This window comes from Pipistrellus hanaki (assembly GCF_964339955.1).
Source record: "Pipistrellus hanaki genome assembly, chromosome: 10".
Taxonomy (NCBI): Eukaryota; Metazoa; Chordata; class Mammalia; order Chiroptera; family Vespertilionidae; genus Pipistrellus; species Pipistrellus hanaki.
Window position 1 is genome coordinate 53,340,505 of NC_140512.1, and position 26,534 is coordinate 53,367,038.

Genomic DNA, 26,534 nt, shown 5'->3' on the forward strand with positions numbered 1-26,534 from the left:
GACTGAATAGCTTCTTGCCACAAAAAGGCTGGTGGCCTCTCCCCATCTGCCCCGGTGCCTCTGTCAGTCCTGCCAGCATCCTGTGGGATGTCATTGCCACTCCAAACAGTTTCCCACTGTCCCAGTCCCTGGACTCTCTCACCCTGAGCCCCTCTGCCATGGGCCTTGCAGTGCGTTCTCAGCCATAGAGTCCCTGATCTGCTCACAGCCTCAGCCAATGCACCTGCCACTGAGTTCCCCCTGCAAGCTGTGGAGGGGGTGTCTGGATGCAAAGCTCACTCCTAGTACAGAGTTGCCATGGTTTATCCGGGCCACATCAACTCCCTGTGCCAAGCACCTGAGCAAAGCAACCAGCCGACACTTTGTTTACTTAATCATGACACTGGCCCTGGGATATGAGGTCAGGATTCACAACCTCATTTTGTGTCCATGAAGGTGAAGAAATGAACATACAGAAAGGCTAAGTAATCAGCCCAACATGACTTAAACGTGATCCCCAAGCGCAGCTGACTCCCACATCCCCTTTCCATTATGTATGATACTTTTAGACAGGGCCTCTGCCAACCCATAAGGTGTGCTGTGTGGATTAAGGGAGGTGTCCTTCCTACCGGGGGATGTGACTCCGGCCAGGATGCGTGGTTTGCACAGGGAACAACCTGCACAATCTATACGACGGCCTGGTTTATTGTCCCTCTCTCTCTCATTTTCTCAGAGGAGCAAAAAGCTCAAAGTTGGTGCCTTTTCAAAGAGTAAAAGAGACCAGAAATTGTTCCTGACTTGGTGACCAAAGACAAAAATTGTTCCTGACTTGGTGACCAAAGACAAAATGTATCACTCCACCACGCGTTGAGACATCTTACTTGTGCATTGCCTTCCATTGTGCATAGGAAATGACAAGCGGGGTGGATCTTGGCCACCTCAATAGCAGTCCTCCTACAAGGGTTGTCTCCTTTTCCCTCTCCTCTCTGTTCCTTGATCTCCTTTCTGCCCCTTCCTGTTCAGGCATGTGGTGGGCATGCAGCCCTGAGGGGCAGTGAGAGAGCTCAATCTTTTGTTCTTGTATTGGATTGTGTCCAAGTCACCAGGAGAGACTCTTACCTCCCTCTTTGTGTGGACAGTGGCTCATTCTTTGACAGTAGACCTGACAGGAGCAGGCCCTCTTTCATGGTCACCTGGCTCTTCGGCAAAGAGAGAGAGAAGGAGGCAGCAGGTGGGGTTCTTGGTTATCCCTGCACCGATGCAAGGTCTCTGTGATAGGACCACTGTCAGTGAGGAAGGGAGCAGGGATGTGAAGGGCTGGGAGCATTTCTGAAACATCTGCATAGAGGACGCTCCCAGAGCATAGCCAATTGGAGATCGGCTAGTGGAGATCAGAATAATGGGCTCTCTTTCACTTGATGCTAAATGAGATTTGTGCCACGCAGCTGCTATGGGTCATGAGTAACCCTGGTCATTTGGTTATTTTTAGGAGTGGTTTGATGGTTTCCACTCCTTATCCCACCAGTTTCTTAGCAACCCATGTCACTCTCAGGAAGTCATCTTTCTCTTGTGTGAGGTCCCAACTCCCTTCTCCTCTCATTCTGGGATGAGGGTACAAAGATGGAGGGGTGAGGAAACCACATGACAGGTCTGGAGGCCAAGCTTCTTGAACTTGGTGATGAACAGATCAGTCCTGCTCTCATTCCCGGGAGACTGCTCTGAGCTTGTCTGGCTCCCTACAAGGGACCCACTCAGGACCAGCTATCCTGGAGTCCCATTTGCCCTTCCACGGGCACTGGCAGCCTCCAGCTCAGAAGACAGTGGTAGAATGCCCTGCTTCTGAGGCTGTGGTTCTCCCCTCTCTGAATCACCAGGCCAGCTGCTGTGAGCACGCACACAGCCTGCACAGGACTCGGGCTCCGTAACTCACTGCACCCTCCACACATTGGAGAGGCCTCTGTCCCATCCCATGAAGAACCAGGGGCTCCCTGGCCACCCTCTGTACACAAAGGGTAGAAAGTGTATGGATTCAGGAGGCCTCTGAACAGCCTGGATGATTCTATCACATCTCTGCTGGTTTGCATCTCCTGGAAGTCCATCCATCTGTTCTCTGTCGCATTCTTCCACCCCATTTCTGCCTCCAAGTGCCTTGTGGTGCTGATGGTTGAGGGCCCACTGCGGACTCCCAGTCTCCGCTGCCTCCATCCAGGCACCAGGGCTTTTGCCATGGCCACATCTAGAGAAAGAAGACTCTCTTGGCTCCTGGCAGCAGTTGGCTGCTGCACTCATCTTACAGAGAACTCAACCACGCCTGTTGTGCCACCAACGGTTGTCATTTCATCACCAATAGCAGGAAATGTTCCTTTCGGTAGTAATGTCCTCTCATGTTTAATTGGAAGAGCTTCAAGGTTGTCCCCGCAGCCACCTCAGCCTGGCTCCCTTGCAGCCACAGGCTTTCCTGTGGGAATGAGTTCAATGGCCCACTGCGGGGGGTGGACGCGGGGCGTGCCACACACAGGAATGCCATCGATCATAGGTGTCACCGCATGGAAAAGGTTACGAATTTTAAATATTTAAATATGCCTCCTAAGGAAACCATCCATTCAAATTGCAAAGCTGTGACAGGTCACCCTGGGAGCAATCCTGGGGATGAAGTATAGGCATTTCATTAACTTGTTCATTAATCCTCAGGTCAAACATTTATGGTATCCATCATGGCTGCACTGGGCACTCGGGAGAGATTAGACTTGATCCTTCCCTGTGGCTCTCGTGGTGAAGGACACACGGACAGGCACTGAGCAAGCCCTACGAGCCATAGTAGGGGCACTCGGGGAGTGAGGTCAGTGAATGATTCACAGGGGAGAGATGTGTGTGCAGCCACCTTGAAATGGAAGTATCCAGGGACATCAGGATATCAGGCCCCAGTGTTTTGCACATCTGATCTTTGCCCTCAAAGTGTTTAAAGGGATAACACTTTGCTCTTCCCTTAGAGCTCAGGGCTTGGAGAACATCTTCTTGATCCCAAAAGTAGAGCTGAGACACCCAGCTTTACACACCAGGCCCATCCCATAAAAGCCCATAAATGTGAAACCATCCAGACTGGGCAACAGTGGAGGATCCAGCCCTCTGTGGTCCTTCCCTTTAGAACAACTCCCCAAGGACTGATTTCGGGACCACTTGGTGCAGACAGCCACCTGGTATGAGCAAATGCAGAGAAGAAAGCTGGGAAAGGCCATTTATGGGGCCTGGACCTCCTCAGCAGGCTTTGGCTAACCTGCCAGAGCCTGGCCAGCTCAAGGACCATCCTGGGGACTTTTAAACACCCATCTCTTCTGAAGAAGGACTCAGCTGCAGGCAAAAATCCCATAGGAGCAAGTCCATGTACAGGGGCCCCAGGCTGACCTTGCCCTTCCTTGCTGCAGAGCCAGCTGATAAGAACACTGGTTGAAGTTCATTACTGGAGCATAATTGCGTTCTTCACAATCAATAAGGCTGCTCGGTGGCAGAACCCAGCACAATGACTGGCACAGCAAGGCCCGAGGAAGAGGCAATTGTGCACACAGCAGAGAGATGCCAGGGCAAGGTCATTATCAGGCTCAAGAAGGTGCTGTCATGAATGTGGGGCTGGACAGTAGGGAGATGGCAAGGGAGGGATACCAAACCCTGCAGGCAGGATGGGCCCAGTAAGCACCAGGCAGGGCCAGGGATAAGAATGGGACAAAAGTTCTGCAAGCCCCATATTCATCCAGTCCTTGTGCTATTTGTTGCTGTGATTTAGACCTTGCTGAAATAGGACATGTAGTCAATCTGCTGGTGGGTTAATGTATGGCCCCAGACATGCACTGGTCTGATCCAGAGCCCTCCACACAAGCCACAGAGGAGACATGGGGGCTGCTCAGTGCGGACTTGAGAGACTATGTCAGGTGGGGCCAGGTGGGACCATGGCCCATGACTTCAGATGAGAAGATCAGAGCCCCTGCCCTCTTCCCTCTCTACTCTCAACCCTGCCCCACCCTCCTCTTTCTCACACAGACACACTATTTAAATATTCCCTTTGGAGAAATGAACTTGGCTTTCAGTGTGCTACAAGCCATTACAAAGGGACAGAGTGTGGACATCTTCTGTCTCCATGGAAACGTGGCCACCTACCCTAGGGATGAGAAAGGCAGCAGGGGGAGCCCTGGTGCTGTTTGCAAAAAGCCTGACAGAACCATCCATCTACCTGGGAAAGGTTCGCAGGCAGGTAACAGACATAGCAGGAGTCTTTGCTTATGGTGACAGTCCTGTCCTGTCGGGGGGACCTGAGTTTTTTTCCTGGTCTGTCACTCTGACTGCCTGGAGGGATCTCTGAACCTGGCCGTGTTAGCTGGAGTTTAGGTCATTTGTTGGTTTCTCACCAGTAGGACCTGAGAACATAACCTAACAAACATACTGTGCTCAGTGAGCATGGAATTGTGAGGGGACAAGAACACAAATCTCCTTAGGAGTGGCCAGGCTGGGAACCACCAAGTCCCCTAGGTCTGTGCTATGCAATGGAACATTGGCATTTATTGTGTCCCAGAAATAGTGGCAGTGAGTGGCTGGGGTGCATTCAGTAGCCAGCACCCTGAGGAACCTGAGGATATCAGGGGTGGGATGCAGGCCTGGAGGTGGGTCCCTTGTGCGAAGCACTAGAGCCTGAATGAGACAGAACCAGAGCTGAGGTCCAGACTTACGAAGATGAGGGGGGACCAGGGAGCAGAGGACCCCACCCTGAAAGAAGCTGTGACCGATGGAAATCCAATGAGATGGGGCAGGATGGCCTCTCCTGAGCCCTGGGCTCCTCTGAAAAAAAGGCCATTTCATTAAGCGCTTGTCCTGGTACCTATCTCGACAGCACGTCATGGGCAGAGACCTCCCGCCAAAATGCAATCAGTTCAACCATGCAGTTGGCGAATGTGTCTGTGTGGCGGGTCCCTGAGGGATGGAGATTCTCTCCCACCAGCCTGTCTCTTGCCAGAGGGCACAGATTTCATCTCCCTCCCACTGCCTTCCTAATTTTCTAGACAAAAACATCACAGTGCAACCGTGGCTCAGAGCAGCGGCCATCCTGCCCCACCAGCCCAGGCAGCAAATGGAACTGTCATTCCGTGGCAGGCCCTTGAACACAATGCCAGCCTGTCACCCCACTCCTGGATGCCCCTGGGGAGCAGTGGAGGTCGGGGACCAGGACTGGTGGGTGCATGGTCCATGCAGTGAGGGGTGTGGGAGAGATACAGGGCTGGGGTCCCATGTGAGACTGTTCCAGAGCCTCTGAAGATGTCCCTGCTCTTACCTGATCAAACTATGGGTCTGTCATTGTTACCCACACTTACACAGGCGAGAGTGGGTACCTCTCCTAAAACAGTGTGCCCCAGATGCCTCACTTGCCTCCCCTAGTCCCTGCCCCGGCAACTGTCCCCTCTATTCTAGGTGCTTGGGCTTGCTCTCCCAGCACCGAAGATCCAGCGGGACTCTGGGTGTGCGGGACTCTGTCTCCTCCTCTCCCTGCTGTGCAGTTACCTGGTTCCATGCAAAAGGTGCCTGGAGAGGGTAGGCGGAACTGTCTTTGGGGCAGTGGGTCCTTCGGTTACTCATTAGGAAACTGCACAGCTCCCCTCTGGCGGGAGAGTTGGGGTTTGCTGCATAAAATGTCAAATTGCAGAAATTAAAAATGTAAATGCTGGCATCTAATTAACCAGTTGACAGCAGTGCACAGCTGCAAGTGACAGTGACTGATTGCCTTCTGCCAGCCTCAGTCCCCAAGCAGCCCCAGCTCCTCCCGGTTAACCCCAGGAGGGGAGGACATCAAGGCAGAGCAACTGCTTGCAAGAGCCCGTGGAGGGACCTCTTTCTTCTGCGTATGGGAGGGGGTGCCAGGGGGACATGAGAGACTTACTGGACCTTGATGGAAGCAAAACCAATGCAGAAAACAGCCCCTCCTTTCTCCTGGTCCTACCCCTGTGCACTCTCTGACGGTGTCTGTCTACTCGCCACATCCCTGCCTCTGTGCCTCTTGCATCCAGAGCTGCAGAGGGCTCTCCTGGGCAGACCCCACAGCCCAGATGGGAGAGCGGGAGAGCGCCCACCGTGGTCCCAGGGGTCACACAGAGGCATTGCTGGCCCAGACAGTGCTGGCGGTGTCCCTCTCCCCTCAGCTCCACGTGCACCGCTCCAACCCCTTTCTTCCCACCCCTCCCGGCAGGTATTATTCGGACATCGGGAAGATGCCGGCCATCAGCGACCAGGACATGAACGCATACCTGGCCGAGCAGTCCCGGATGCACATGAACGAGTTCAACACCATGAGCGCGCTCTCGGAGATCTTCTCCTATGTGAGCAAGTACAGCGAGGAGGTGAGCCCCACCCAGACACTTCCTGCCCCTGATGGGAAAATCCTGCCCCAGGACCCGGGCTGCACTGCAAAGATACCAGAAACATTCCATTCTGCACTTTCTACATTCGTCCCCGTGCTTCTTAGACATGCAGATAAAGTAACTGTTTCTAACCTTGTCTCTCCTTTGTTCCCAATTCTTCCCTGCCATTCCCTCCCTTTATTTTTCCCATTTCTCTATTTGATCTAATTTTCTTTGAACAAGCTATTCCCCTCCCCCATGGGCAGGCCATAAGGTTTGGCATGGTATGGTGCTGTACAATAGGCTATGCTAGGCTATGCTAGGCTATGGTATGTTGTGTTACAGTAGAGAGCAGGATAGATGCAGAACAGACTAGAATGGATACTGCTCTTACTTGCTATGTTCCCTGCTTGGAAAACCTTACCGAGGTCACTGCCACTGCAGACACCGCCTTCTTTCTGGTTGTAAAGGTGTTTATGGGAGTTTTCTCGGTCATGCCAACTTAGACCAAGGCTCAGGTCCAGGCTGCCTGTGTCTGAGCAGCAGGACCACCACCCTCTCTATGCCCTGGCTTCTCTCCCTCCTCCCAGCCTCGTCACCAAGAGAGGGTCTAGGAGCCCCAGCAAAGTGCAGGGCCAGGCGTCCTCCATAACCAGGCTATGCACCTCAAGGGGAGGGGCAGCCTGAGGCAGGCAGCTGGAGGGAGGGATGTGATGCCAGCCTGTGGGCCCGTGCTGGCCCAGGACAAGTGTGTACATGTCTGTGGCCACATGACAGAAGTAAGGACGATGTAGAGTACGCAGTGTGTGAGTGCAACGGACTCAACCTCGGAAGGAAGAGTTCCTTAGTCTACAAGGCACTTGTCTGCTGCTGGGGTTAAGACATCCATCCTTACAAAATGTTGGTGCCAGTAACTGGTGATTCTTGGCTACGTAAGAAGTTGGCAACTCTTGTTTTCTCTCCAATTAGAAATGCATGAAATACAAAGCTCAGGGAGCCTTCCCCCTCTCTCATCTCCTCCACCTAGCTGCTCCTTGCTTTCTCCCCCACTACAACCCCAGTGGATTCCACCCCTGTGTGCTGGGTGCCCCTCCTGGAGCAGGCATCCTGCAGTGAGTGCCCATGCATGTTCCCTGACTTCATTCTCTCCCCTGGAGCAGCCCAGAGGGGGCTGGCAGTTCCCACATTGTGCAGATGAGGAAATGAGTAACAAAGATGGGGTTCAAAGCGGTACATGCTTGTTTCATCCCAGATCACCCAGCTAGAAACTGGCAGACCCCTTATTCAAACCCTGAGTCTAAGTCAAATTCCAATTTTTCTTCCCGTGCCACAAATGCTCACGGTCATTTTCCTCCACCAGCCACCTGAGCTCAGGAAAGGTTTTGGCAGATATTATCCATTAGGTGCTAATGACTAATCTGAAGATATATTAAGCTTCTAGTGGTATTTGTTTATTAATAGACGAAGTGAAGCCAATGGGTTAAGGCTTTCCTTTACTGGGCGGGGAATTTCTTAATATCTGCTTAAAATCACGTTCCCCCCGGGATGGTGGGGTCTGGAGCTGCCCGAGGTGTAACACGCAGGTATCCAGAGCATCCTTGCGCAGGTGTCTTCTGCCCACTGTCAGCTGTCCTACATGGGCAGTAAAATGTACACGTTTACTCAGACATGCTGATCTGTGTGCTGACATCCTGTATTCATTGGCAAGCAGGTGCCCAGATGTTGTCTCTCCACATTCCCCATCCCTGTTCCTTAAGTCATCTGTCTACCAAGCAGCTTCATGTGCACGTTTTTCCACACCTCTGACTCCATCCCCCGTCTGCGTGCATCCTAAGAATGCAGAACATATACACATGCAAATGGTAACCTCCCCGTTCTCTCCCTTTCCACAGATCCTCGGACCTCTGGACCACGATGACCAATGTGGGAAGCAGAAACTGGCCTACAAACTAGAGCAAGTCATAACCCTCTTGAGCTTAGACAGCTGAGAACCGTCCTTCCAGGGCCCCCCCTGGAGGGAGGGACACACCAAGCCGTGCCTCAGTCTAGATTATCATCTTTACCAAGTGCAAGTTCCGACTGGCGTCAGCAGCATCCCCTGAGCAGCACTGTCTCTTTTTCTCTCTCTCTCTTTGCCTTTTTCTGTCTCTCCCTCCTTCCTGGATCCCTTCTCTTTCAGTTGCTTGGCTAATACACTTGAAGCAACCCACCAACCCTCAGCTAGTCCTGGATGGCCAGTCCTGAAGAGAGGGACTGGACCAGAAGATTCCAGAGGGGGCTGACCCCACGCATCAGCACCAGGGCCCACAGATGGATGAGGAGCCATGAATAGAGGCCGTGTCTACTAGTATGCTGCTACTTCACCTTCCACTTCCTGCGAGCTCCACATCGGTCCGAACTTTGGCCTGGAGAAGAGGCAGTGAGCTCAGTATTATCTTTGCTGGGAAAACATCAACTGGCTCTACTTCCCTCCATTTCCATCCCAAGGGGTCAGTCAGTGGTATGATCCCTTTGCAACTGTGAGAAGAAAGGCCACACCTCCTACATATGACCAGAGTTGGGGGCAGGGGCTGAGGAGTTGGTGAGCTGTCTGTCACTTGTTGAGTTAGCATCCAGAGGCCTCCTTGTCCCTTCCCGTTTTCTTGGAGTTCTTCCAAATGCCCAGAGGGACCTGCCTGCCAAGCCTCCTCCCCTGCCTGTAGAAAGCCCGACAAGAGGAGAATAGCAGTTACATTCCACCATGGGGATACTCCTATCCTTCTCCTCTGGCTTCTAGTGGCAGAAATGTCACATGGAGGGTGAGAAGAGGAGAGTTCATCTACCCTGGAAGCAGAATTTGTTGTTTTCCATTCACCCCCAAGTGCAAGTGCATCCCAACCATAGTCGCAGGTGTACCATTGCCAGGTCCTCCTTTAGAGAAGGCACCTCCATCCCCCTTGGTCATCACTCATTGAGGGTCAACATAGAATGCAGAGTGCGTCCAGGAGATTCTACCTCCAGCCGTCTCCATGGCTCCATCTCCACCATGCTTCCTGACAACTCTACAGAAGGCTGGGGCAGACAGCCCAGCCTCTGTCAGCCTGCAGAATCCGTGGCCATTGCTGTATGGATAACTTTGTCACTGGACTGTCCAGACCTCCTGGGCTATTATTTCATCAGCATCTCAGTTGTCTCTTTAGCCACTTTCCTCCCTCATCTCTTAGCAGTCATCACTGAAGGAAATGCACGCAAGCACAGCCTCATGGAGACCAATCAAAATGACAGGCAAACTCAGCCCCTGGCTTGTCAGGTCTGGGAGGACCAAAGATCAAGCTGAAGGTCATGGCCAGAAATGGGAGGAGGAACATACAACTGACCTCAGCCCTGACATCTGTCTCTCCATCTGTCCTTCCATCTATGGATACATCATTTTAGCCAGCCAGGTGAGCATGGACTACGGTGAGAGATGCTCTATTGAGAGTCACAGAAACCTGGAATCATGAAGGGACCATGGAGGCCATCTGGTCCATTATCCCACCACAAGCAAGGATCTCTCCTGGCACCCCTGGTGTCCAGTTGCACACCACGCTGGGGGACAAGGAAAAGCATCATTCAGGGTGGGGTTGGGGGCGAGTCTTCCCTTCACATCTGCGGCGTCAGACATCATTCCTTGTCATCCACTCACAGAAGCCCCAAGTGGAAAGGGGAAGGAACCACATCATTTCCAACTGTCCATGGAGCATCATGTACTTTTAAGAAGGCTCACCCCTTTGGATATGAATATGTGTGCATGTGTGTGAGCTCACACATGTGCACGTGTGTGTGTACGTGTGTGCACCCTAGTAGGCAGAGAGCTCAGAAGGATTTCTTGTCCTGTGTAGGGGGATATTGAAATGTTTCTTTCCTTCTCTGCCCCTGCTCATCAGTTCATCCTGCAGCTCCCAGGACATTTCAACACTTGCTTTCTATACTGAGTGCTGGTGAGTGCAACGAGAGGTCACCTGTCCAAAGGAAATCAGGGTGGTAACAGGCCGAGAGAGGCCTGGACTTGACTGGGGGCCAGGCAGTGGTGACCCGGAACAGGGCATCACGTGGCATCAGGGAGCACACACGGTGGACAAAACATGAGAAACCTAACAAATGGGAAGAGGAGAATGGGGAAAGATGCATGTCAAGGGGGAAAAATAACCAAAGGTTTTGGCAAATGAAGTGCCAGGTGAAGAAGCATGGAATTATGGAATTTCTACCCTAATCATTTGATTTTTCTCCCAAGAAGCCAGGCGCCCTGGCAGGCCAGGAGGGAAGCATGTGGGAAGCGGGCTGAGGAGGCAGCTCGGCCGCTAAAATATTTTTGCACATGTCAAGGATTGGGGAGGAGAGAGACACAAGCATATTTAACACAGATTTGCTGAATGGAAATTGTGTGTGTGTGTGTGTGTGTGTGCATATGAGTGTGTTTTTACTTATTTTTTACGTTTTGCACAGATAGAGAAAAAAAATGAACAAGCAGAAAACAAAGACTGTTACCATGGTTCTGCTGAAGCCTCTATTTTTTACTGGGTTATTATTATTGGTATTGTTCCTTTGTCGGTACAGACTTTTCTTTCCATGTTTTTGTTGTAAGAGGAACTTCGAACACCTCAGAGAAACGTTAAGTGTCAGGAAGAAGGGGAGAGAAGAAGGGACGGACTTCCCTGCTCTCCTCGTTTCTCTGAGAGAGGAGGCCAAGCAGGTTTTTCTTTAGTTGGTGGAAGGGTTTGTTGCTGGAGCTTTGCCGGCAGTCCCGGTGGCCTGGTGGGGACTTAAGGATGGAGAAACAGGACAACCCATCTGGCCCAGCTCGGTGAAATTCTTCCCTTTGGCTGTTTGTTTGTTTTCCATTTCTTTCCTTTGGGTTCTTGGTGCACGTGTGATAGGCTTCAAAGCAAAAGCAAAGCTGCCCTTGGGAGGCCTGAGAGCTGCCCAGGCGGCATGGGGACCGCACACACCCACGCAGGCCTGGGGAAGGGAGGGAGGTCCCCTCACGCCTCTCCTCTGGCACAGTTCACTTAGCAGGGTCATGGTTCTGTTTAAGGTGGGACCTTTATATGATCCCTGGAGTCCTGGGCAAAGACTACTTGTACCCCCCTCCTTCTCCCCTCCCCTGGAAACCACCAAGGTCAAAACGGTACGAGGAGACGACACAGTCAAAATAACTGGCCTGGCGTAGCTGAGGGTTTTAAACTGAGGGCAGATGAGCTGAGGGCTGGTAGGGTGGGAAGCGGGGCAGCTTTGCAGGGTCCTGAACATAAGAGAATGGGTACACAGAAGCTTCAGGTGGATCATTTCTAGGGGGTGGGGGATACAGGTCCACCCAGGTATAGGGTTTGCCACTCCTTTAAAGAGAGGCACTGCATTTGTTGGTGACTACAAATGGTGCCATTATGTGAAGTTGGCTATGGTGTCCGTGACTTCCTCAGGAAAATATTTTTTCTTGCCTTCTTCTTTCAATGTGGTTTTGCATTTGGAGACCACCTGAGTGTCCCACAGGTGAAGGTCCATTCATACCTACCCCCAGAATGACACGCACACCCATAGGAGCTCCCAGAGCATGCGGGCCGGTGAGAGGCCTAAGATGTTTGAGAGAGAGAGAGACAGAGAGAGAGAGAGAGAGAGAGAGAGAGAGAGAGAGAGAGAGAGAGAGAGAGAGTCATTTTAAATAAATCCTAAATCCCAAAGTTTGAGGCAGACTGTCCAGGACTGTGCCCAGTGGCGAGGTCACTGACCTTGTCCCCTCACCTCCCAGCCGGGGGTGAATGTCCATGTTCTACCCCAGAACCCCTGCCCCAACCCCTGTCACGTTCCCAAGCCAAGGTCCTTGTGCTCATGTCCCCTTGCATGTATGGCTTCTGAGTGTGCCTCCCTTCTGTCCCTCCTGCCCCTCCTGCACATGTAGCCTCTGCCCCAGGGCCAGTGTCCACTAACGTACCAGAGCCACTGAGCCCCTCTGGGCAGCTCCGCCCTCACAGCCCAGCCCTCTGACTGCCTCAGGCCCATCTCCTCCCCACACTGCCTCCAACCAGGACCCCCGTCAGAGGAGCCCCAGCAACCAAGACCCAAATGACCTCCACTTTGGGTGCAAGGCAGGTCCTGCTGATGCTGCTTTGATCTAAAAGGAAAGCCCTTTCCCCATCGGTCTCCTTTCTTGGGACTGGAGGGGAGGGGGGTGGGGGCACGTTCTTGGTTTCACAGGATGCAAAGTCAAGTACTTAAGCTCAGCTCAGAAGGTTCAAGTTAATCATCACTCATCAAGAACAAACACTTCTGCCTCACGGAGAGCCCAGGATGGAGGGAAGGCACAGGGTGGGCTCTGCAGGCAGAGGTCCATGGCATTTTCCTTCTGGCCCTTCCAGGAATGACCCACAATGCCGGAGTCCCCACATGTTCCCAGAGAAGACTCAGCCCCAGCCCCCCGCACCCCCCCCCAAACACACACACACACCCAGGCAGATCCTGGCTCCGTCCTGGCCTTCCCTCATGTCCAGGGAGTCAGTGTCCACCTCCATAACCTCATCCCTCCTCTGAGCCCCAGCTCCTCCATTTACTTTAAACTGGATGTGACCTGCTTATTGGAGGCTTCGTAGCTTTTTATTTTTTCTCTATATATTTTAAGTGTCTAAGATTAAGGAGGGAGCACAGGTGTGGATATAAAGTCCAAATTACTAGCGGGGAGGGAGAAGCAAAACTACCTGCCAGTTCGAAGGTCCCGCTGTGACCGTCTCCTCCTGGTGCTCGCAGGTGGGCAAAGCCTCGCCTAGGAAGCTAGGTTGTTTTGTGGAAAGGAATGTCTGCAGGAAAAGTCTCATGAGAGACTTTTTTCTTTTTTTTCTAAAAGTCTTTGCTTCCCAGTAAAATTATATTTTATTAGGGAGAGTATCCAACTTCATAAAGTATATAGGATTTTTTGGGTTGTAAACGTAATACCTATTTAAAGTTCAGTTAAATTCCTTGAGTAGACTAGTGACTACTCCAAAGCAAACCTAAACAAAACCAAACCCTGATGCATAAAAAGAGCTTTCTATCTGTATTGGCAGAGAGAGTGAGGTGGGCCTGGGTCTAGTGTCCGGCGTCCTGGCTCCACATTCCCACCCCTCCACCCCTACACTCTGTCCAGCTTTGTCTCCGCTGCCCCTGATGCTGAATCCCGCCTTTTTCTCAGCTCCCCCAACCTTCAGGGAGCCCCTGAAAGGCATTGGTCATGGAGGGCCCGCCCTCTCCCCCAGAAGGCACATGCTCCTGGCTAGTAGGCAGGTCACCCGCAGCTCATCTTCCACGGGGCTCTTTACCTGGCATTAGAACTTCTTTTGTTCATATCTTTGATCTTCCGACTCAAGCACATTTTGTAGAACTCGGAACAGAGGGTATATTAAGACCAATGCAAAGGGCACTAAGAAACCGAGACCACTTTACAAGGCAGGACTAGTGGTCACAATTCAGTCCCTGTGACCAAGATGGTACGTGTCCCCCTGTGTTCTCCTTCCCTTCCCCAATGTTCCCGTCAGCTTGTTGGCTCGTCAAACCTTCCATTCTTTAAAAAGAAAAGCTAGTTTACCTCAAAGAATCTTGTTTCCATTTGGAAACCAATGACATTGCATTTTAGAGTGGACAACCCTCCCCTCCAAAACTCCCTGTCTGGGCACAGTGGCCTTGAGGCCAGAGGTCCTGGCAGAGTCATGGGTTGGCTGCACTGACCAATAACAAGAACCCAGTCCCTGAGATGGGGAGAAGGGATTGGATGCAGCTGCCCTCCTCCCCACTTTACTTACAGGGACCAGCCTATCTCTTCCAGCAGGGCCCTGTCAGGTTGCCATGGTGACCAGAAACTCCAGGGTACCACAACAGACAATGGCTCAGTGAGCCAGGCATGGGGGAGAGGAGTCAGCCTGGTCAGATGACCCAGAGTTAAGTCTCCAGGACTGGAGGGAAGAGGAGGAACAGGGAAGGATGAATGGGTGGTTCAAGGAATAGGCAGGAGCCTTTGATTCTCAGAGAGAGGCCGCTGAAGGAGGAAAGGCAGGTCGCGCCTGCCCCTGTCACCCGTTCCAGCCCCAGCCCACTTCCGGTTCCATAAAGCTCCCACCTTGAACACTGAGCCTGAGAACAAAGCAAAACATATCTTTAGACAACAGTGTTATAATGAGCCTCAAAGATAGGTGGGAGGAATCTATTAGAGGATGAGGGTCTTCTGGTTTTGATTTTTAAAGAAGAGTATCCTAGTAAGATTTAAAAACAAACAAAAAAAAGATTTTAAAAAAGTTTTTAAAAAGGAAACCTATGCTATTTCAATTGGAGCCCAGTTGTAACTTGGTAAAGGCAAGCTCCTGTACCTTTGTTATAATTAATTGTATACCTGTGTATGTAAATATAAGGCATTCCTATTTTGCAGTTCAGAACAAAAAAAAAACTTATTTGTAATATAGAATAAAGTTTATTAAAAAATAATAAAAATGCAGTTTGGAATTTGGGGTGTTTGTTTTTGTGACTGGCTGGAAGTGGGTGGGGAGAAGACTGACCTTACGTGGGTGGTGGTTGCAGACATATTAATATTCAAATTAATCATCACTCAGCTACACAAGCCATGCCCTCCAGCCATTCAGAGTGAGTATGCAAATTAACCAAACAAAAATAGTGGTTAATTTGCATACACAGAGGGAGGAGTAAAGACTGAAAACAGCATAGAAGGAAGAGGGAGGGAAAGTGGAAAGCAAGGCAGCTGCAGCTGCTGGAGGGAAAGCACTAGCAGTGCATTCGGCGTGGGGCAGGGCTAGATGAGTAGTGGTGATGCAAGGCCGCTGAAGGCAGTGAGGGCGGTGGGCGGAGCCGGGAAGGTGGTCAGGGCAAGGCGAGCAACAGTGGTGCATGTGGCCCCAGAGGCGGTGGCAGCGGGTGCAGCGGGTCAAGGGTGCAGGGTGAGGTGCACAGCTGTGATGGCAGAGCACGTAGCCTTGGAGACGGTGACAGGGGTGGCCGCAGGTGCAGTGGGAGAAGTGGGGTGATGGGAGGGAAGCCCACCAGAAGTCTTACAGGAATATTCCTGCATCAGGAGCCTAGTAAACTAATAAACAAAGTAGAATAGACTCATAGATACAGAGAGCACACTGACAGCTGTCAGAGGGGAGGATGATTAGGGGCTGGGTAAAAAATAAAAAATAAAAAGTAAAGGGATTGAGCAGAGAAAAACCAACTCATAGACATAGACAACAGTATGGCAGTGACCAGAGGGAAAGGAGGTGGAAGGAAGTGGAAGAGGGTACAGGGGGTAAATGCTAATGGAAGGAGACTTGACTTGGGCTGGTGAACACACAATACAATACACAGATGATTATTATAGAATTATACACCTGAAACCTAAATAATTTCATTAACCAATGCCATGCCAATAAATTCAATAAAAATTTTAAAAGTGAAACCCTTAGTGATTCTCTGAGAGCAAGATTAAAGTCATTTCAAGAAGTGTTTTCTAGGTAAGAGCCCTCAATATACCTCCACCTCTTCATTTCTCCATTATTTCCATCACCAACCACGGTGGCTGCCTTTTCTCTTTCTTTCCATTATTCACAATGAAAGGTAAGTTTTTATTCCATCTTGGAAGTTGTGACAGATGTGAGATGAGGAAAGAACATCACAGCAACACCTAGACGGGGATGTTCGCAAGACTGGATGCGCCCACAGCTCTGTGACTCATCACATTCACAGATGACACCTCAGAGGGACCTGTTGCTATTGAACCTTTGGCACCTCCTGCCTCTCTCTGCTGTGCATCTTCCCCTGGACCCTTGGTGGGCAAACTGCGGCTCGAGAGCCACATGCAGCTCTTTGGCCCTTGAGTGTGGCTCTTCCACAAAATACCACGGCCTGGGCAAGCCTATTTTGAAGATGTGGCGTTAGAAGAAGTTTAAGTTTAAGAAATTTGGCTCTCAAAAGAAATTTCAATCGTTGTATTGTTGATATTTGATTCAGTTGACTAATGAGTTTGCCGACCACTGCCCTGGATGGCTGCAGCTTCTAATTGCCTGCAATGCACTGCTCAGCACTTCATCTGAACAGAAGCAATGCCGATACGCACGTGATCATTGTATTCCCTAACAATTGCAGCTTTTTTATGTCCTGTCTCCTCCATTCAGTCATAGACTAGGTCTTACATTACTTTTTTTTTCTGGACTTAACGCTGGATGCATAGTAATTAGATAAATATGCTCATTATTTTCTCTAAAGCACTGGACCACAAGCTCAGGAAGCCAAGCATGATTATGTAAGGAAACCAAAGTGACCCTGAAGACAAGGTTTTCTCAATGATTTTAGTCTTCCATAGCCTATCAATTAAAACCATTAGGTCCCTTTACGGACACCAGGGTGGTGATGGCCAGAGTAGGGGGTGGGGGTGGAGACCAGGTGGAGGTGGGCAAAGGGGGGCAAAGGATTAGGGAACATCTGTAACCGTGTCAATAATAAAAATAAAGTGGGGAAAAACATTAGGTCTCTTCAGAAAATGTCCTGTTGATAAGATACTTGGAGGAAATGAAGAAGAGAATGCAGGACCATAACGGATTCAGTGCCCTGACACAGAGGGAAGCCACTTCCCAGGACACAGAGGACTTCTGCAGAGAAATGATTTCATAAAGTGAGTTGATGTATTTATATCCCACACATTACCTCATTCAGTTCTCAAGATCCAGCAGCTTTATCCAGGAGTTGTCTTTACTATACCCATTTTATGGATGAGGACACTGAGGCTCAAAGCAATAGTAATTCCAGTCCCACAAATGGTACGTGATAGAAGTGACAGAGCTGTGAGCATAGGTTTCTCTGATTCTAAAGCTTATATTCTTGATTGTGCTATATTACATGGAACACTAAACAACTCCCTCCCCCCTCCACCTTTCTCTCTCATTGATAGGTTATTACCGTAGCATTGGAAATACAAAGGACATTGCAGAGAAAAGGAGCAAAGCTAGGCACTGGCTTACACTTGTGAACTCAAGCAGGAATAGAATAGAATAGAAGAGACACTGGCAGGCTTCTTGACGGGATGCAAAGTCACAGGAATCAGGTTCAAATCTCCAACATCCTCCTTAGCTGCAGGCTGCAACCTTAGACAAGTCCGTTTACATCTCTGTGCCTTACGCCTCTCATCTGCGAAATGATTTGTGAGAAAGTTGTGAGAATTAAGTGTAATCGGTCTGACACCTAGAAAGCACACATCAAGGAACGTAGCTGTTGTTAACAATGAGCCACTGACTTGCGGTTGAAAACATGCTTCTTGTGGCCTGATGGATTGACGATGGACTGATTTTACCCTGGATGTGACGGAGGCCACCACATATTGGCAGCCATCCCCTCCTCTTCCCACGGGCACATCGTCCCAGCTGGAGGAAGGTCGGTGCCAGTTCCCTCTGCAAATGGTCTGCTCTCAGCCCCAGTTCTCCAGCCCAGCTGTGTGCTTGTTGCCTAACGAGGCTGATGGTCATTTTATAAAAGGTTTCAAACGCAGATCTGGCCTGGGCAAGGGAGCAGCAGGGACCCGCGTGCCACACTGCCCCCTCCACAGAGAGGCCAGTGTCCTTGCAGGGTGTGCCTTCCCCACGTGCCCAGGGAGCCCCACAGAGCCCCTGCGTCTGGTGTAGGGTCCTTCTGGAGTTCGGCTGGCCTCCTCACTCCGCGTTCTTACACAGATGGCACAGGATCCCAAATGCTGAGGCCCAGCTGCCGGCACCCAGCCCCATAAACTAGCCTGACTGCCACCTCCCCCCTGTCATTCCCCTAAAGGCCCCACTTAAGGCCTCTGCCAAGCAAGTCTCTGGTGTCTGGCACCCTGATTGGCTCCCCCGGGGGCCCTGACGCAGAGCTGGAGCAAAGAGCAGGCCCGGTGAGTTATGAGGCTGTAATTCCTTCAAGGGCTTCTGGAGAGATCGTAAACTCGAGTCCCAAGTCTCCCCATTCCCCTGGCCCTTTCCCCCCCGCTACCCCCCTTAAGGGAGATTTATGGGCCTATAATTCTGAGGTGGGACTGCTTCTTATTTCACAGAATCCAAATATTTTCCTAAAGCAGCATCAGTCCTCCTGGCTCCCGGCTGCCTCGCCCAGAGCTAAGGAGCAGCAGCGCCGTCTGCTGGCTGGAGGCCTGGGAACCTCCTGGGGGTGCAACAGACTTCACCCCTTTCCCACCTTGGAAAAGGAGGGCCACCTCCGCCCTGAGATGGTGTGTGGAAGCCCAAGTCATGCCTGAAACCAAGTGGGCAGGAAGGAACTCTCTGGGGATTCAGGGACACGCAGATGTGGGTCAGGAGGGGCCTGCGAAGTGCTGACTCCCCAGACTCCACAGATTCGGGGGACAAGTTATTTATGGAGCCCTGGCTGGCGAGGCGCTCGCTCTAGATCCCGTGAGTCACATTGCCAAACCCAGTCTCTCTCTGTGGCTGTGCTTTTGCACTTTTTGCAAATACTGAAGACTGCCTGTCAATGTTTCCGCCTGACCACAGCCCCTCCTGGTCCAGCAGCATGCCGCCCTGAGGCCGATGGAGGGTACTGTTACTGGACATCATTGTTGATATATACGCCTTCACTGTCTGTCTCTCCCATTGGGATATGAGTGTGGCAGGGACAAGGCCTCTCTCTGGCCGGGCTCTGCTGTGTCCTCAGCCTCTGGCATAGTGTCTGGTCCCAGGCAGAGCCCTGGAAGAGGTGTTGAGTGAAGGACAGAGGAAGAACAGAGCACATGCTTGGACATGGAGGTGGCTGGGTGGTCGGCAGCACTGGTCCCCACCGATGGCGATGAGACCGCCCTGCCTCCAGCCCTAGCCCCAGGCCTGAGCAGGAAGGGAGGCATGGATGGTACGAGAACCTTCCTGGCCCCCTTCCCTGAGGTCCAGCGAGGCTTTGGGTGGAGGCCAGTGGACAGCGGCTTGCGCGGTGGAGGGAGAGGGTGACTCTCTGGGAGCTGGCATTGGACCGGGTCAGGGAGTGGGACCCGAAAGGTGATTCTTCCTGCCAGCCGGGCCTCGGACCCTGGTCAGTCTGCCTCGGTGTCCTTCCCAGGAAGCTCAACAGTGACTCCATCACTGGGTCCCAGGGCTCTGCCCCTGGCTCAGCCGGTGCAGGGTAGCGGCCACCCTGGGACTCAGACTCCTCGGGGGCCCAGCATCCTCCCTACCTGTCTGACTTCGGCCTGTGCTTGGCTGTTCCCTTTAAGATCTGCTCCTGTTCTCCTTGGTGGTGGCTGGTAACTATGGAAACTACAATTAGGCTGTTTTGCTCAATGTTTCGAAAAATTGCCAAGTGCAGACAGCAGCCGCCCCTGACTTATCAGAGACCCACCCGAGCTCTTCCATATGTCCTCTGAGGACATTTATGGAAATGTGCCTCAAGCTCTCTGTGATGAAAGACCAGTTTCTCTTCGAAAACATTCCTAATTCGCTGCACATCCATTGATTTTATGAAGTGCAATGAAAACAAATTAGAAACGTGAAAGGGGAAAAAAAAAAAAAAAAAGATGCGTAACAATACAAGCCCCAACTTCTAATGGCACATCCAACAGGCACGAGTACCCTTAACAGTATTAGGTCCCCGGACGTTTGCTATTGATTTCCATGCTGTAGCATCTTGAGAGAGCATCCTCGTGCGGTCAGACTGCCTCCAGGGCCACACTTGGAATCTCAAGAAGACGGTTGGGGACACCCCCAGGACCTGTCCCAGTCCAGACGCATTTCTGACCATGTCTGCTGACACGGTGCAACTTGAGTGTACCCAAACGTGCCTTGGGGTGGGAGGTGGGGTTTTCCTGAGGAACACTGACCACCTATGGAAATGTCTACACTTGAACCTGAGCGAATGTGGGTGAGTGAGGCTGATGCAGAGTCCTTGCCATGTCCAGAAGTGCTCCCCAAAAGCCGAGAATCTGGGACTTGGTCACCAACCCTGAGAGGTTTTCCATCCACCCTGGATCCCAGCCTGGGATGTGATGGCACAAACGGGGTCACTCAGAGGGCAGAGGGCGTTGGACAGTTGCACTGTCCTGTGAGTCACCAGATAACCCCGCTCCTTCCCCTTGCTTCTCCTAGAGCAGAGATGACTGTTGGCATGACCCAGATGGCCATTTATCATTTTTCTACCCCCTTCCCTTTTTAAAAAAATCGAGGCATTCTTTTTTTTATAGCAAAGGGCACGAATATTAACAGTGCATCTCCATGAATGTTTACATTTGTATACCACCCAGATCAAGCTAGAAAACACGTCTCCCAAAAAGTTTCCTCATGCTCCTCCCTAGTAAATACTCAGCCCCATACCCAAGATAACTACTACTCTGATTTCTACCACTACAGGTTGTTTTTACGTGAAACTTCATTTAAAGGGGGTCAGAGTGTGTTTGCCTCCATCTCTGACTGATTTCACTCCGTGCGATGTCTATGATTCACCCATGCCTGGCCTGGTACCTCTGGTCCTATCTCTCCGCTGTGTTGTGTTCCACCGCTTCTGTGAGCATCCTTGTGCAGCTCTTCCTGTGCACATGTGTTTTATTGCTTTCAGATGAATATCTAATAAACTGACTGCTGGATCAACGGAGCAGGCATCTGCGTGGGTGTTTAGTAGACACCGACAGGTAGTTTTCCAAAGTGATTGAGCAGATGCACACTTCCCTCGGAAAGGCTGGGGATTCAGGTTGCTGAGCTCCTTCCCAAGACGGGGTTTGTCCTACTTTTCCTGTGAGCCACTCTGCCGGGTGCACAGCGGCGTCTCAAGATGGTTGTAGCTTGCGTTCCTCTGACGAGTCATGATGTCGAGGACCTTTCCATATAGGATCATTGGGCATCTGGGTTACCCTCTTTGGTAAAGTACCTGTTGATTCTTTTGCCTTTTAAAAATAAGATTCTTTATTTAATGTGTGAACATCTTTCTCTAGTCCAGGAGTTACCTGTTCACTCCCTAAATATGACTTTGATGGAAAAAAAGGCCTTACTTTAGTGTAATCAGTGTAGCGCCCTCCTCTTTCATGGTTGGTATTGCTGTGCACTGCGTAAAAAATGTTTTACGTGCCCCCGAGGTCATGCAGATAGTCTGTTTTCTTCTAGGAGCTCGCTCAGATAATTTGGGGTCGTGATAGTATTGCAGTTGGTCTTCATGTTTTCACCAAGAGGATGCTGCCAGCTTGCACGCAGAGGCTCTCTCTGCAAAAGGAAAAGATAACCTCTGAACATCCACCTACGGCAGGAATAACTCTACGGCATGTGCATCTGGAAGACACAGTGCAATGAGCTGACTCAGGGCCATGAGGGAATGGAGGGCTGGGGGGCCCAGGAGGGCAGCCCCATGTCCAGCCTGCCTGGTGAGATGAGACTGCACCTCCCTCTTGTCCCTGACCCGTGCCACACTTGGGGGTGATGTCACTGATTGTTAATCTTTGTTGTCCTTAACAGGCAAGACCTACGCACGACACCCAAGAGGCACAGAAGGGCCTCCATCCTGCTCATGGTGCTCAGTCACCAGTTCCCTCCACAGCGGGCAGGGCCCTGTCCCTCTCTCTGGCCAGGGCAGCCCAGGCAGACTCTGCAATACAGTTACCCGGCTTGATATTTGTGGGAAAAACAGGCTTGACCTCAGGGAACCATTTCCACAGCCTGCCTCCCTACCTGACTAAGCCCTGGAAGCAGGGTTCTGGTAGGGCTTCTTTTGGGTGTTTTCTTACAGGACAGAATGACAGTGCCTTAGGAACAGAGAGAAGTAAGGAGAGGAAGAGGGCACTGCTCTGCATGGAAGCCTTCTCCCAAGGCCAGGATCCAGACTGCGAGGGCTTGGCTGGTCCTCGGGGACCCACTGGCCCTGGCCGGTGCCGCGTGGAAGCCGTCCTTCCATGGCTCAGCCTGGGCCTCCTCCTACATCAGGGTCCTCTCACCACTGTGCTGGGGAGCTTACCAGTGCACACTGTGCAATCTTGGATTCATCTGAAAGTTTCTTCTCTCCTTTTTAAGTATAATTGCTGCACAGACTGGAATCTCTTCCCACACAATTACACTGAGGGCTAGCTCTGCCTTCTGGAACCAAGATAACAGTCTGAAGGAGCAGTGGAGGATGGAAGGGAGCTATACAGTGAAGCCAGCTTTCTAATCCTGGATGTGTGAAAGCAAAGGGACACTTGGGGACAAGGCTACTGGGAGAGGCAGCCCTCCTGGCCCTTATCACTGTGGAGGGTGGGAGTGAAGGACAGGGAGCCGAGGTGTGCAGGGGGATGGGTTCAATCGGGCCAGTCCTGCCCCTGCTACAGCCCCGGACATTCTCCCAGCAAAGGCTGTGCCATAGAGATAGCCACCGGAGGCATTCCTGCTCCAAATGCTACTTCCAGTGATCCACTCAGTGTGAAGGAAGTTTTCCTGGAACACTGTCCTACCCCTGAGAGAAGAGTTTGATGAAGTTGAGCCATAGGTAGAATCAGCATTCCCCAAATGCACCATCTTCCTGTCCCTGCACAGGGCACAGTCCTGGACCATCAAAGGCCAGGGTTTGGCCTTCAGAGTTCACAGAATAACCAGCTAGACCAGTGGTCGGCAAACTGCAGCTTGCGAGCCACATGTGGCTCTTTGGCCCCTTGAATGTGGCTATTTTACAAAATACTGCGGCCTGGGCAAGTCTATTTTGAAGAAGTGGCATTAGAAGAAGTTTAAGTTTAAAAAATTTGGCTCTCAAAAGAAATTTCAATCGTTGTACTGTTGATATTTGGCTCTGTTGACTAATGAGTTTGCCGACCACTGAGCTAGCCCATTAGGAGCTGAGGGTTAAACAGATGACTCAACCACACGCTGATGATGGCAGACAGAAATGCTACAGGACAGTTCTTGATTCATTGCTCAATGGGCAGTGAGTGTAATTACCACAGGAACTCCAGGATGGAGCAGGGAACAACAGCCTCTCAGCAGCTGAGCTCCGAGGTGCACCGTGGAGGGAGCATGAGTGGTACATAGAAGAGAAGGAGGTGATTGAACCACATCGGAGAAAAACAGCAGTCACCCCAGAGCTCAGAGAACCTGTCCCCTGCCCACCCACATCCCCTTGACATCTGGGAGAAGTCGAGAGCTATCCTGAGTCAGCAGCTGGGGTGGGCCAGGTGGTAGAATGGCCCGTTCCCTGCCTTGGCCCCCATTATGCCGTCTGGAGTCTTGCTCTCTCCTGTTTGCCCATTCTGCCCCTGTCACCTCCCCATCCTGGATTGGGTGGCAGGAGGAGAGGGCATCACAAGGGCCTGGTGTGAGTGTCTGAGGATGCCCTTCCAAGTCCCTCTTTGTGGTTTCATGGCACCCGCCCTCCCATTCTCCTCACTAGCCCTCCGGTAAGTGGCATAAACTGTTATTGCTGCTCCTTTCTTCTTCTTGTGCCCTCTCACTTCCAGGAAAAAAATACCGAAGAAAATTGCTGCTAATGTTCTCCCCTCCCTCCATTAGAGCTGGCGCTCATAAATATTGAAGAGCCAAGCTCTGCCAAGCTCAGAAACCATTGTCTGGTGGCCGCTCCCACCCCTCCTCCGGCTCCCAGCACAGCCCCTCCCTGGAGGTGCAAGGAGGGACCTGAGGTCGGGGGAGGGGGGAAGGGGGAAGGGGAGAGAGAAAGCCAGAGGCAGAGGGCGGGAGAAAGAGGGCATGTAGGGGCTCCTGACAGCGGGACCACAAATGGGCCAGAGAGTCTGGGCCTGTCAGGGAAGCCGGGAGCAGAGAGGAGAAGGGTCAGGAGGCTGCAGCCCTGCGCCTGACCTTGGGGAGGTAGAGGGCAAGGCAAGGACCTTAAAGGGGCACTGGGCTTCCAGTTTGGAAAACAAGGTACTAGAATCAAAGGCTCTGATACAGAGGAAACAAGAACACTTGCTCACACCCTTGCAGCCCTCCCATGGGCACGAGTGAGGTCCTGGGCTGCAGGGACAGACTCGGGTGGTGCTAGTGAACTCTGTTGCCCTAAAGCCTTAAATGAGGGCACCCCCAGACCTGGGGGATGGTGCACCCAGCTACTGTCAGCCGAGCTCCTTAGACTCACAGACCCAGCAGAGAGGCCAGAGCACAGGGGGTGGAGTGGGGGGCCTCTTAGTGGCCATGATTGCCCTGAAAAAGATGGGATAGGGACGGGCTGACTCATGGAAACCAGGCCCCAGCACCACACAAGCCTCTCCCCTGCTTGACACGACTTCCTAGTCCTTCTACTTGTGCAGCCGGGATGTTCTGCTCCAAAGCCCAAAGCCACAGGCCCTCCCTGAGGTGCTCCTGCCACAGCCGCCTGCTAGACAGCAGCACACCCTTGGAGGGCAGGTGTTGGGCTGTCAGGACGCACACTGAACTCCCATAAATCAAAGGGCCCGGCCCAAGCGCGTGCCCACATTAGCGGAGCATAGATTACCATATAAATTGGATTTTACTGCCATTTCCAGCTTCCCCTTCCTAATTTACCTTTTCTGTTTCCCTCTGCTCAGTGAAGCTCTCGAAAAACTCTTCCTTTTCTGGAGGGAGAGAAACCCTTCCGGATGGGACCCTAAGTCTGCCCAATGCAGCCAGAGTGTCTCTTTCCTCACCTCTCTGGTCCCAAACAGCAGTACCTCTGGACAGTGCCAATGGACCGGATCTGAGTTGGCCTGGTCTGTGGGTCCTGATGCGTGTGTAGTTTCTAAGGTACTTGCCATCTATTTGGCGTTGCCAACCTACCAGCGCTTGTCTTCTCAGCTTGGATGATCTTCTTGGAGTAAAATGTAAGGGTTTGGGTGCTTTGCCCTACACAGACTCAGGTTACCTTGATTTAGGCATGACTCAGGGGCAGAGAGATTTTTGCCACTGCCATGACCTTGACCTCTCCATCACCAAGCTATCTGAAGGCAGCCAAAGGGGACAAGCCACCTCTGCAGTGAGGAAGGAAACATGGCCCTGCGTCATATGTGGGTGCGTGGAGGCTGGCACCAGGAGGACCACCAGCGAGGCATCCAGGACCACGCACACAGGGCTCCGATGGTGCCCACTCTTTGTCTTGCCTTCACCAGCCTGCAGGCGCTTTGTCTTCTAGCTAGGACTAGAAAGTTGTGTTAAGCAGGAGAGAGGCTTGTGGGGTGCTGGGGCCTGGTTTCCATGAGTCAGCCCGTCCCCATCCCATCTTTTTGGGGGGTGAGCTTGGTGCTCAGACTCATGGCTAGATTCCTAGGATAAACCAGGGGAGCCTTGCCTCTCGCCCACCGCCAACTTCTTTCCGGTCATCAGCCCATAAGGGGCCCAATGCCGACCCTGGAAGTCAGGGTCCTGGAGGGAATGCTAGCCCCAGTCGGAAGACTGTTGAGCCTCAAATCAGTGGCTTTTCCTCTTGCTCATTGTTAGGCAGGCAGAGCAATTCTCCCCTTTTTACAGTAACTTTCACTCTTACCATGACCCGCTCACAGCAGGTGGAGAGAGATGCGTTTCTCCCACGGCCGCATCTGTGCTCCTGAATTGGGTTTCTGAGCAAAAGGAGGAGGGGACCCCACAGCTTGTGGTCATTCTGCCTTGGCTTCGCGAGTTCTGATGGCACAGCCCCAGGGAAGCCACTGAACAAAGAGGTCCCTGGAAGCTGACCAGCTAAACTCCAGGAAACGTGAACCTTAAAACAAGTGCAGGCAGAGAGAGGAGCTGGAGAGAAGGCATAGCACAGAAATGAGTGTTTTGCACATGCACAGTACTGGAAAAACCAATGTTTGTGTGAAGTAGAAAACGTACTCATATCTCAATTGATCGTTTCTCTCTTGCCCCCAACCTTCTGGCCATCCAGACCTGCCTCTGTTTATCTGCCTATCCCACCCGATGTACACACGCGAACTCTGACCAAGCTCCCAGGGAGATTCTCAGGTCTTCTGATGGAGTTAGGAGAATGGGCAGGCAGAAACAGAGTCAGGAGGCAGGGGAAAGCAGGAGGGCTCACGTGCATAATGTGGATCAGCTCAGGTGCCCATTAGTAGATGAATGGGTAAAAAAGCTGTGGTACATTTACAAAAGAATGATCTCTTACCCTTTGAGACACCTTGGATGGACCTGGAGAGTATTGCACTAAGTGAAATAAGCCACTCAGAGAAAGACAAATATCACAGAATCTCACTTTTTTTGTAGAACCTAATGAAGAAAATACATTGACCAACAAAATAAGTCTAAAAGCATGGAGGCATAGAACAGACTGATATATCTT

General features: G+C 51.7%; 1 protein-coding gene across 3 annotated transcripts in view; it reads left to right on the forward strand.

Moving 5' to 3' along the window:
- The window catches only part of PLXNA4 (plexin A4), a 402,577-nt gene extending 387,746 nt beyond the window's left edge, over positions 1-14,831 (forward strand). For all 3 annotated transcript variants that reach the window (XM_084897228.1, XM_084897227.1, XM_084897226.1), the window contains 2 exons: positions 6,203-6,353; positions 8,246-14,831. In XM_084897228.1, coding sequence (XP_084753354.1) covers positions 6,203-6,353; positions 8,246-8,341 — 247 coding nt within the window. In that variant the 3' untranslated portion in view covers positions 8,342-14,831. The remainder of the gene's footprint in view (positions 1-6,202; positions 6,354-8,245) is intronic.
- Positions 14,832-26,534: the final 11,703 nt, after the last annotated feature.